The sequence below is a fragment of the Simochromis diagramma genome, unplaced genomic scaffold, assembly GCF_900408965.1.
Source record: "Simochromis diagramma unplaced genomic scaffold, fSimDia1.1 OVJJ01000402.1, whole genome shotgun sequence".
NCBI lineage: Eukaryota > Metazoa > Chordata > Actinopteri > Cichliformes > Cichlidae > Simochromis > Simochromis diagramma.
This window is the reverse complement of record NW_024386972.1, coordinates 2,259,155-2,270,407: the sequence shown is the minus strand read 5'-3', so window position 1 is coordinate 2,270,407 and position 11,253 is coordinate 2,259,155. Positions and strand designations below refer to the sequence as shown.

General features: G+C 39.4%; 1 protein-coding gene across 1 annotated transcript; it reads left to right on the top strand.

Annotated features, from left to right (window-relative positions):
• The first annotated feature begins 282 nt into the window (after positions 1 to 282).
• Positions 283 to 10,971, top strand: LOC120737876 (dnaJ homolog subfamily C member 7-like). The gene is made up of 14 exons (XM_040038781.1): positions 283 to 410; positions 3,378 to 3,466; positions 3,870 to 3,994; positions 4,104 to 4,217; positions 4,344 to 4,418; positions 5,481 to 5,599; positions 5,682 to 5,835; positions 6,536 to 6,700; positions 6,838 to 6,929; positions 7,024 to 7,097; positions 7,185 to 7,331; positions 7,612 to 7,767; positions 9,857 to 9,931; positions 10,013 to 10,971. Exons 1-14 carry the CDS (start codon positions 340 to 342, stop codon positions 10,048 to 10,050), a joined length of 1,494 nt encoding a protein of 497 aa, XP_039894715.1. The 5' UTR covers positions 283 to 339; the 3' UTR covers positions 10,051 to 10,971.
• The last annotated feature ends 282 nt before the right edge of the window (positions 10,972 to 11,253 follow it).

Below are 11,253 nucleotides of genomic sequence, written 5' to 3'. Positions count from 1 at the left end.
ACAAATAAGAGAAATAACACTGATAACAGCAGGGAAGCAAATAATGAAGTTATGAAACCTAGAATAGGACGTGCCTATATACATCCTTCAAAATAAAAGTCCAAACCACCAATCGCACCGAATTCTCATAAATCTATAACATTTTGTTCATGAAATAAATGGACATCATTACTACTACTACTGCTACAGACACATATCCCGCTATAAGAACTAATAAAACTTCGTGTTGTACATTTTACTGTTTTCTTTTCTTTTTATGGTGACCTATTTTTTTTTTAATTGACACAAATAGCCATTTCCGGAAATTACGTCAATTCACAGCAGTATTTTCCAGAAAAAATGGCAGCTGTTGACATCGACGTGCCGGTAGAAACAGAGCCACAAATCTGCAACCAGGAAGACCTTGAACGGTAAAAGTATACCTACTCGTCGGGTTTCACTGTGATGCGTGTGTGGAGTGAAAATAACCCGAGTGATATTAGCCAGTTAGCTGACAGAGCTCGGAAACATCAGTGCGGTCACCCCGGAGCCAAGCTAACCGTGCTAGCTTAACTCGACAGCGTTCTTAAATCTTGCTTTTTAGAAATCTCGGGCAGTTGCTTTGTTATTGTTTGGGATATTTACATTAAAAATAAAATTGTGAACTCAAATTAGACAGCCGGGCAGCTCGCCAGATTGTTCGTTAAGAGAACAAAACAAAACCAGGTGAACTGGCGTGCTTTGCCATGGTCAATATGAGGTATCCGATAATTCACGTGCGCCTAACCCCTTTGGGCGTCATTGAGCTGTATGTCAATATGTGTTTAAGTCTCATCCCTAAAGCATCTTATTTATTGCACACTAGCAGTTCCAGCTTTCATATTCGAGAAACTTCCATAAGAGACTGTCAGGTATGATCAGCAAAAGCCTTCATGACCTTAATTTGAAGTGATTACTTGTTTTCAATACTTTCCCGAGAGGTTTCATGCCATTTTACTGTATTCAAACAGTAACGAGACTATGCCGAAGGTTCTGCACCTAAAGGGAATCGAGCATGAGCGCCTCGCACCCTCAGCTCACCCGGGTGAATCGCATCGGAAACGAGTCATCAACGTGCGCTTTGCACGCAAACATTTTTTTTATTGGTCTCCTTTCGTGCATGCGGCCTTTGTTGCATTTCCGCTTAAATACACCGTAACGCACCTGCGTGGGATAATAAAAGTACTGTTAGGTGTTATACCTTGTCTGGCTTACGTAACGATGGACTTGAAAGATTAAAATGTAGGATTGAGTGAGACCTTGATTAATCGTACCGTAAATGTAAAATGTGACTTCAGTGTGCGGGAGGAAATTATTTTTAGGATTGTAATAGAAATATTTTTGACCTGTTTTTAAGTTGGGTTTCTTTAACTAAAACATGTAACGCATTATTGTTATCAAATGGTCGCAACAGGAAGCTCCGTGGACTTTATATCGAACACAGTAAAGCCACCTGATTCCCTTAATGATTTGCGGGCATATTAATGAGCAAAGTCACTCCGCAAAGCCTAATTTTGCTTTAGTAGAATTATCCTAATATTAAAGTTTGATAGGAAGCAAACCGATTGGGCAAGTAATCCTTGGAAAATCATTTATAACTCTTGTGGCTAAAAAAGTTAAACAAAAAAATAACTAACTGTTGCTCATCGTGTCTTTTTCAGAAATCTAAAATTAATTATTTGGAATTTCAAAATCGGGGATCAAAGTAACCAAATTATTTGGAGCAGTGAAAAAGAGTGCTGGAAGGGTGGAGCAGTGACAACAAAATGGTAGTGAGACAGTGATGATGTGTGGTTTGGAGGCGGTGGCACAAATAAAAAGAAAGGAGGCAAACTTAAAGCTGGCAAGATTTTCCCTGAGAATGATCAGAATGTACAGGAATGAGTACACAGGGACAGTTTAGGTTGAGCGATTTGGAGTTAGACACCAGGTTTATTCACGCAAGTTAAAATTTTGAGTTGATTCTATTTTCACTGTTAAACTGCAAAAATCCATAGCTCAATTGAAATGGATCAAATTATTCCATTGTTGTTGTATGCCTCCAAGCTTTTCTTTTTTCTTCTCACAATTGCAAAACTGTGACGTCAAACTCGGAGAGAATTCAAGCTTTTTCTACATTGTGTAGACTCAGAGATAATACAACTTTTATGTTTTCCCTATATACAGACCATTGTCCAGGAATAAATCAGGAAATCCATTTAAAAAGTAGGTTCTATAAACATCTATATGGTCTTATTAGTATCCATCACTATGTTGGACTGTTGTTCACAGTTAAGGCATGCAGGTTTTCACAGGAAGATAGAAACGCCACAGGTAGAACTTAAACATAACTCTGGTTTGGTGGGATCCTGGCTTTAACACATCACGTACTTCTAAAGAATATTTTATATTTCATGAAGACATTTAATGGCTTTGCATTATTTCTTTTTTTAAAATAGAATGATATCCTTTTTCTAAATGAAGAATAGAATACAGATAATTGATTTTATTTTGAATTTACACCAAATAAGAATTCTCATTTGTGTTTGTTCACTTTAAGTGAAACAACAAACTGCAGACACTATCACTTAAAAAAAAAAAGACTAAACCCTAACCCCTAACTTAAAAATAATATAGTAACTATAGCAGGCCGTTTGAAAGTAATTATTAGTTTCTGATTCCTCATGAAACCTAGTTCAGTCAGGTATGTGTGATTTGTGGTTGATCCACTTGTGAGTCACCTGGACTTGTTTCATCTCAGTTAAAGTGGTTTAATATTGTTTGCTTGAGTTTGTTGCTTGTTGGGTTTTTTGTGTCTGCATTCTTAGGTGTGGCTAACAAGTGTCGCAACAGCACCCACATTTACTGTATCGGAAAAGTACTTTTATTGTACCTGAGTGCATTTTGGGCTACATAAAAACTGCTACATTAAGTCATACATGAGAATCAGTATTGAGTTCTCCTTTAACACTTGGCACTTATGAAAAGACTGCAGCAGGTGAATTTCATGGCTATGTTTAGTACTTGAGCTATCAGTAGTCAGGACTGTATGTACCCAGATCTGCTGTCCTAGTTCTAGGTGAAGCACAGTCGAGTCCTTGTGGACACTTTGCAGGCTGGAAATTCCCTGAAAAGTGAGAACTGGTACTAGAAGAAGTATCACTGTTTTATAGTCAAGGTCATTCATTCAGTTACAGTCAAGAATTTCAGCCATCAGTGGAAACTACAATAAAAAGGTTTATAGGGGGGTTCGGGGGGACAGTAGTTTGTTTAAACGCTTCCTGTATATCTCCACCTTCAGGGGGGAAATTAAGTGGTTTATTAGTTTTCTGGTTTATTGAGTAGTTTTAATTAATTATGTCTTTTTCTCCACTCTCCAGTCTGGCTGAAAGTTTCAAAGAGCAAGGCAATGCATACTACAGCAAGAAGGATTACTCTCAGGCTTTCAACTATTACACCAAGGCCATTGGTGAGTATACTCTGTGGCTTGATTTTAAGTTGTCACATTGTTGACTCTAAACACCCAACGACGCCCACTCGACATTTCTTCATACTTTGCTGTTGAGAAATGCTGCCAGTGAACAGTCCCAATAAAGGCCTGCGGTACAGTCATGCACTGATTGTTGGCACGTGATTTTAGTTTGGCAGTGGCTGATTCAGCTGCACACCATCCTGTAATCATATAAGTTGGGACAAAAGAAAAACAAAAAATGGGGAAGTCAGAGTTTACCTTCTTATTTTTATTTTCTGATGATGCTGAAACACTCCAGTTGTCCGTGATGGCAAGCCCAGATGTTGGTCTCTGATATGCACCTGTATCATTTTGTTTTTGTCACATAAATGATTCTTTTTTTCTTTTTTTAAATCTGAAGATGCATGCCCCAAAAATGCCAGTTATTATGGGAACAGGGCAGCCACCCTCATGATGCTCTGCCGCTTTCGGGAGGCTCTAGAAGATTCCCAGCAGGCTGTGCGTCTGGATGACTGTTTCATGAAGGTGAGTTTGAACTGCTTGTCACATATAGAACATCACTTGTATTGTCCGCTTCGCACATCATGCAGTGCACGGTAATGATGTTCTGAGAAATGTCCGTTCCATCTCATAGGGGCATCTACGTGAGGGCAAGTGCCACCTGTCTTTGGGAAATGCCATGGCAGCCAATCGCTGCTTTCAGAAGGTTTTAGAACTGGAGCCGAGCAATAGAGAGGCCCAGCAGGAGGTGGGAAGCTTTAATCATTTTATTTAATTACTATATAAAAACAAGCACTGAGTAGGATCACATGCTGAGCTAAATATTTGAGTGAATCCATCGGTTAGTAATTATTGTTGTTTTTATTAATTTTAGAAAAATAATGCAGCAACACTGTTGGAATATCAGCGGATGGCAGATTTTGGCTTTGAAAAGCGGGATTTCAGAAAGGTAATTTATGCACGTTCTCTTGTTTTTTAGCATTCTTGTAAATTATAAATTGGGTTTTGTTTGCCACTGTATGAGTGTGTGGTTGTCACCAAAACATAAATATGCTGGAAAAGGATTTTGTCATATGTCTGTGTGATTCGATAAAATTTTAGCGTTTACATGTTGGACTTTGCTATTACTCATATTTATATGAAAAGTACAATTTTGACATTAAATGATTATGAAAACAAGAAAATGGGCTCTCATCACAAAGCCTGTGTGTGCGTGCGTGCGTGCGAGTTTGTGTAAATCCTTTCCTTTTCAGCTCTCCCTAAACACTCAAACTCACTCGCTGTTGAGTACAATATGGCTAACAGAGAGCCTTCAGGCAACAAAATCTTTGTAGAAGAAACACAACTGTCACAGTTTCTGAGGTGAACCTGTGGAAGTATTAACAGTTGCCTCTGTCTCTAGATTACTCAGTGTCACATGCAGACCGATATCGGTGGAATGCGACAATTGGCTGGCGGCTCCGGCTAGCTACCGTGCTGGTCGCTGAGGCACGCAAGTCTGCTGCCGCCGGGCCCCTCTCTACGTTCCCATCTCCACTGCAGAAATCCCGCGGTGGTGGCAAGCCAGCAGGGACCGGCAGTTGCACTTGCGAGATGTGCTATAGTGCCAAATCTCAGAGTCAGAGCCTAACTCCGACCGGATGAACCTGCGTCCTCCACCACCTCCACATCGCTTTGTTTTTATTCATTTATTAGATTTTTTTCATATAAATTTTAAAGTTAAAGAAAATCCCTCAGTCTTAAAGTTAAATAACTTGTGTCTTCAGGTAATTAAATCAAATATTGAACAAAAGAAACTGCTGGGGGTTTTTTTGTTTTCTTTTTTATTTGCCATAATCGGGCAGCCTTATTACAAAGACAACAGCCACTGCGCGCTGTGATGGATGGTGACCTATCCAGTGGATGCATGGATTGTTAGTTTTCACAAAGCTCCAAATATTTCAGTTTTTCCAGTTTCTGAATGTAATATGGGGGTATAACTGTGTAGTATTTGGTTGTGGCCCTGATTCAGGTGGTGTACTGCATGGACCGGGCCTTAGCTTTGGCTTCTGCCTGCCACCGCTTCAAAATCCTCAAAGCAGAATGTCTCGCTCTGCTTGGACGCTATCCAGAAGCTCAGTCTGTAGCAAGGTAAGAGCAGCTGTGATGGACAGTCGTTATTTTTTATTCCACTTCTTTGTGCCATTCTTTAAAGCCAGCCTTTTCTTTACAGTGACATCCTGCGAATGGATTCTACAAATGCAGACGCGCTGTACGTTCGAGGCCTGTGTCTTTATTATGAGGACTGCATCGATAAAGCGGTGCAGTTCTTTGTCCAGGCTCTGAAAATGGCACCTGACCATGAAAAAGCCCGACTGGCCTGCAGGGTAAGATTGAGTTGTAGGTGGCATATTCAAACATGTTTGCAAGTTCTTTTTGTATTGAAGTTCCACAGTTGCAAACTAAGAATGCAAGACAAAGGCAAGCTGAGATGGTCTGGACTTGTGCAGAGGAGGTATACCGGATAAAGGATGTTGCCAGGCAGGAGGAAAAAGGGAAGACCTCAGTGGAAGCTTGTGATTGTAGTGAAGGGGGACAACCAGATGGTTGATGTGACAGAGTAGGATGCTAGTCATAGGGTGAGATGGAGGCAGATGATCAAAAGAAGATGATTGATTAAATTCAAGGAGCTTTGCTTTAAGGTAAAACACCATATGACCTTTTTCAAGGTCCTTCTAAATGGGTCCCCGTATTTCTTTCTATGTGTGTACAAGCACAAATGTTGTTGACACTATAGACACTTCAGGTGATTATTTTGCAGTCATTTGTGACAAGATAAGCAACCTTGGCTGTGTGTTTACACGGCAGAAGAACAAGGGTACACAGTAAAGTAGTCGGTGCTAAATTTAAAATATAATCCAAAAATCAGCTTTCAAAGGATGAAAAATGATCTGAGATGTTTTTAGACTTCAAGTTTGCACACAATATGTTTTGAAAAAAACATTGAAAATACAAATAGATTAAAGGATTTTTAAGAATGTTAAAACAAAAGGCCTGAAAAGTATCGATGCCTTCTTTGCTCACCAGAATGCCAAAGCATTAAAAGCTAAGAAGGAGGAAGGAAACCAGGCGTTTAAGAACAACAACTATGAAGCTGCCTATCAGCTTTACACCGAGGCACTCGCAATAGACCCCAACAACATTAAGACCAACGCTAAACTCTACTGCAACAGAGCCACAGCAGGAGCAAAGGTAAAAGCTTGTTTCAATATACCACAGTTTCCTCTCGTCGTTAGCTATAATTTGCTTAATATTAGTAATCGTAGTATTCTGGGTCTTCTGGTTCTTTGTATCCTGTCAGCTCACTGTCATTATCTCTTCGTCAACAGCTGAAGAAAGTTGATCAAGCCATTGAAGACTGTACCAGTGCAATCAAACTAGATGACACTTACATCAAGGCATACTTAAGAAGAGCTCAGTGGTATGTTACAGGCATTCTGAGTCAGTTTTCCATGCTTTGTGTGTTTCGTTGTTCAGCATTGTAAAGTTTGTGTCTGACCTTGTGTTACCTGTAGCTACATGGACACAGAGCAATATGAAGAGGCCGTACGGGACTATGAAAAAGTTTATCAGACAGAGAAAACCTCAGGTGAGCTGCTCTCCTTGTTTTCCTAAGCTCTGATTGAATTTAATGTTCAGTTTTTCTCACATGGCTTGCATTTCTCTTTCCCTCCAGATCACAAGCAAATGCTGAAGAAGGCACAGATGGAGCTGAAGAAGAGCAAAAGGAAAGATTACTACAAGGTGCTCGGGGTTGGGAAGAATGCCACTGAGGACGAGATCAAGAAAGCGTATCGCAAACGAGCCCTCATGCATCACCCAGGTAGCTGTCCTAGTCTTTCCACACAGTTCACACTAGTACAGCTCACAGTAATCAGGGCTCTGCCTAGAGTATTGGTCAGATTTAAGTGCAGTGTGCACACAGTAGGTCAAGGCCAACCAATGACAAGACAACGCATCACTTTTTCTCTATACTTTACACATTACAACAACCAGTGAATTGTGTTAGGATCATGAGCCAGCTGAGCTACAACATCACTTAACAGTTGAGTCTCACTTATCTCGAGGATTTATTGTAGACAACCGTTGTAATTGTCTTGCAGACCGTCACAGTTCAGCAACACCAGAGGTGCAAAAGGAGGAGGAAAAGAAATTCAAAGAAGTGGGTGAGGCCTTCACTGTCCTCTCCGACCCGAAGAAGAAGGTCCGCTATGACAACGGGCACGACCTGGAGGATGACGGCTGTTTTGATGGCGGAGGTACATTTATATTCCCTCTGTGCTCCTATCGGCTTTTGAGTTGGGAAACGGGTGCATCTAAAGAAAAGAGTAACCCAGAAGATATTTTGACCTGTCATAGTGGGAAATAGCAGTGGCTTTGTCATTTATTATAGGGCATTTGTTTGTACTTGGGTAATTAATAAGACCAATAGATCTTTTAGACCTAGTAGGAAACCCAGGAGATCATGATTGTCTGAACAATGGTCGTGTTTACATTTGAAAAAGGGCAAAAACCTTTTTAAGGGTTTTGGGTTTTCTGTAGACTTCATATATGATTATTGCCCAGTTTTACATGAGAAAGTTCCAAGATTTTTTTGGGATCTCATTTAAATTAAACACTAAGACATGTCAACACAGAAAAAAGTACAAAGTACAATTTAATTTCCATAATTTAGTTTCTAGAAACTCATTCCATGTTTCCATGCAGCAAGTCCCCGTGTCCCTGACTTGCTGTCAAACTGTCAAGACCTAATGGGACGCTTTAACAGAACACGGACAAATTTTCATACATTACTAACCATTTTCTGCAATGTCAGTTAAAATGTCTGCTTGTGTAAGAAGGCCTTTTATAATGTGGCATCCCATGACGGTCCCTACAAAATCAAGTGTCAGTCGCCTTTAGGTAATGGGACTGAGTGATATGGCTCAACTAAAAAAAAAAAAAATTTCTCAACTAAAATAAACAAAATAATTAAAAGAAATGGTGTAAAATATGTGAGAAGATGTGCGGAGACGGTGGAGTGCTGGCGGAGGCGTCCCTTGGCTTTGTTGGCCGTTGTTATTGGAAGTGAATGACATACTCTCCATCGCCAGTTTATAAGAAGCTGCAGCTGTCAGCAGTGATTGAGTCACTGAAATCAGCCGCAAAGCAGCAGTAAAGTAGTAAAGCTGATTGGTCCAACTCACACAAAAATTTTCAACCTTTTCTCCTCCAGAAAAGGAAATAAGATGCATTTATTGCCAAAATGCAGACAATTACAACATGTACGTGCTAATCCACATAGAAACTATGAAGCAGCTTTTACAAACACGGTTATTATATATATCTTCCACCTCTAATAGGTTCCACTGTTTCGAAGTCTCATCTTAGAGCATCACTGTATGTGATTAGTGGCAGCATGTTTTGGTCTTTTCAGTGTCACCCTGTGGTTTTAATTGTAAAGAGTTTAGAGGTAAAATCTTCTGAAGTCACCGGTCTGCCTGCAGGAAATAAAATTTGCGATGCATGTTGTTGTCTATATACTGCTGTGGAGACAAAGTCCAGTGAAAACAATGTGAAAAATCTTCCTTTAGAAAGGATACATTTTTAAAGCTACTAATTTGATTCAAAAGTTGTTTTCAATATATGGACATAAAACAAAACTAACATCGGAGGCAACAATGTTGCATTACGTTTTGTCCAGAAAGCTGGCTGTAAAGTTTCAGAAGATATTAATTGTTTTGAATATTTCTCACAGAATACAACAAAGAGCAACATACCTTGTGAAAAAAGCAGAAGTCCAATTCATACTGTGACGTACACGATTTATCAGCAGGCTGAAATTACTGGCTGATACTGGCTAATTGCTGATCAGCTGGTATCACATATATAACAGCTGAGATGGAAGAAACCCTTTGACAAGGTTAGGAGTGTTGATGTTGCAGTTTGTCCACCAGAGGGCTCTTTGCAACTTCAAAAGAGCAACAACCAGCTGATCAAAGTAGAACTAAACAAGTAAATGTTTGGGAATTTTTTTGCATTGTGTGTCTGAAAAGGAAAAATATTGGCTGATATCTGATTTTTTAAATCGACAAATATCTGTACTGTTCTAATACTGGTTTGCCAGTATGAGGCTGTACATTTAAGTCCAGTTATCTGTTACAGATTGGACCTGTACTAAAAAAAAAAATAAATAAATAATAATTTTAAAAAAAACCGAAAAAAACCACTTGTAGTTCCTGTTTCTCTTTAAATTATATGTGCAATATATCACATAAATTGTTCTCCTTCCTGTATTTCCATTCTTTTCCCATCTTTGGCTTCCTTTTATCCTCCATGTTAACCTCGCTCTACTTCCTGTTTCTACAGATTTTGATGCAAACAACATCTTCAGGGCTTTCTTTGGTGGCCACAGTGGAGGATTCACTTTCGATTCCAGCCCAGGTACGTTTTCTCTTCACTCCATGGTTTTTATATATATATTATTGAACACTAACTGAATATTTGTTTTGTGATTTATTACAGACTCTGGACCTGGAAATTTCTTTTTCCAGTTTGGCTAAAGCAGTGGAGCATACACTGGACAAAGTCAAGTCGGACCCACAGTCACCTCATGATGCTCATACTTATGAGTGTCCTGTTAAAATCTCACTTAAAAAAAAAATCTTCTTTTGAAATACCGCATACATTCCTAAATTAACTCCCTTGCATTGATGCTCAGCCTTTGAGAAGGATTCAAACATTGACGAAGTCTTTAAAAAGTCTTTTAGATGCAGTTTGCATCAGCTGGGCAGAGCTTGTCTCTATTGCCAAAATTGACATTTATGTTCTATGAAATTTCATGTTGTTAAACTGCCTCAGTCTCTATGAAGGGGATGAACAGTGAGGAGATACTGGCCATCATGTCTTGATTATTTTGAGAAGCTGTAACGATGCATACGTGTTTAAAGTTCTCCTTGGACTGCACATCTCTAGTGGAAGAGCTGATGTTCTGTGGAAGTTCAGTGACAAATCTGACCTCAGGACAGCCTGTTAATGACAACGCCGTTCTCTTATGAGTGTGCGTCCAGATTTTACCGGCTCTCTTGCCAAATACAGAATCCAGTTGCAGGGTTTTCATTTCCTCTCCATTCTTCATTGTATATTTGACTCGAATGTAAAACATTATGTGTCCACACATTGTGCTTCAGTCTTCCCTGAGTCTATTTATATTTATTGTACTGTATATCCTAAAGTGTATGCAGCAAAATCCCAGTGATGTTCGTCTTCCTTTGTTTGTAAATGTTTTTGACCCCATCCTTTTCACTCATTTTTCACCTGTCTGAAACGGACCCACATAGGAATACATCCACACTTTGTTTTTGTTTTGTTCTTTTCAAAGCAACTTCACAAATGTCATCCACATGTTGCACTGCCCCATTCAAATTCAAGTGGTGCCTTACTAGAATCAGTGAAGCGTCCTAAATAAATCCACATACTAGTTCCAAAAAAAGGCAGATGTTACACTTGTATAGCAATTTTTTGGTTTTATGATAATCTGGAGGAAAATCTTTTCATCTTGGACCCGTGTCATCAGTCACACTTTGCTGTCATTCATCCATTCATCAGTACAACCCTTCCCCTACTTGTTCCACCTGTTTAAAGGGGCACTGATAGCTTCCACTGTTAACTGTTCTGTCACTGATGTGTGCATTACGTTTAAAAACTTGCTACGGTATTAACAAGACCTTTTTTTTTTTTCTTCCTTTTTTTGGACTTTTTTTTTT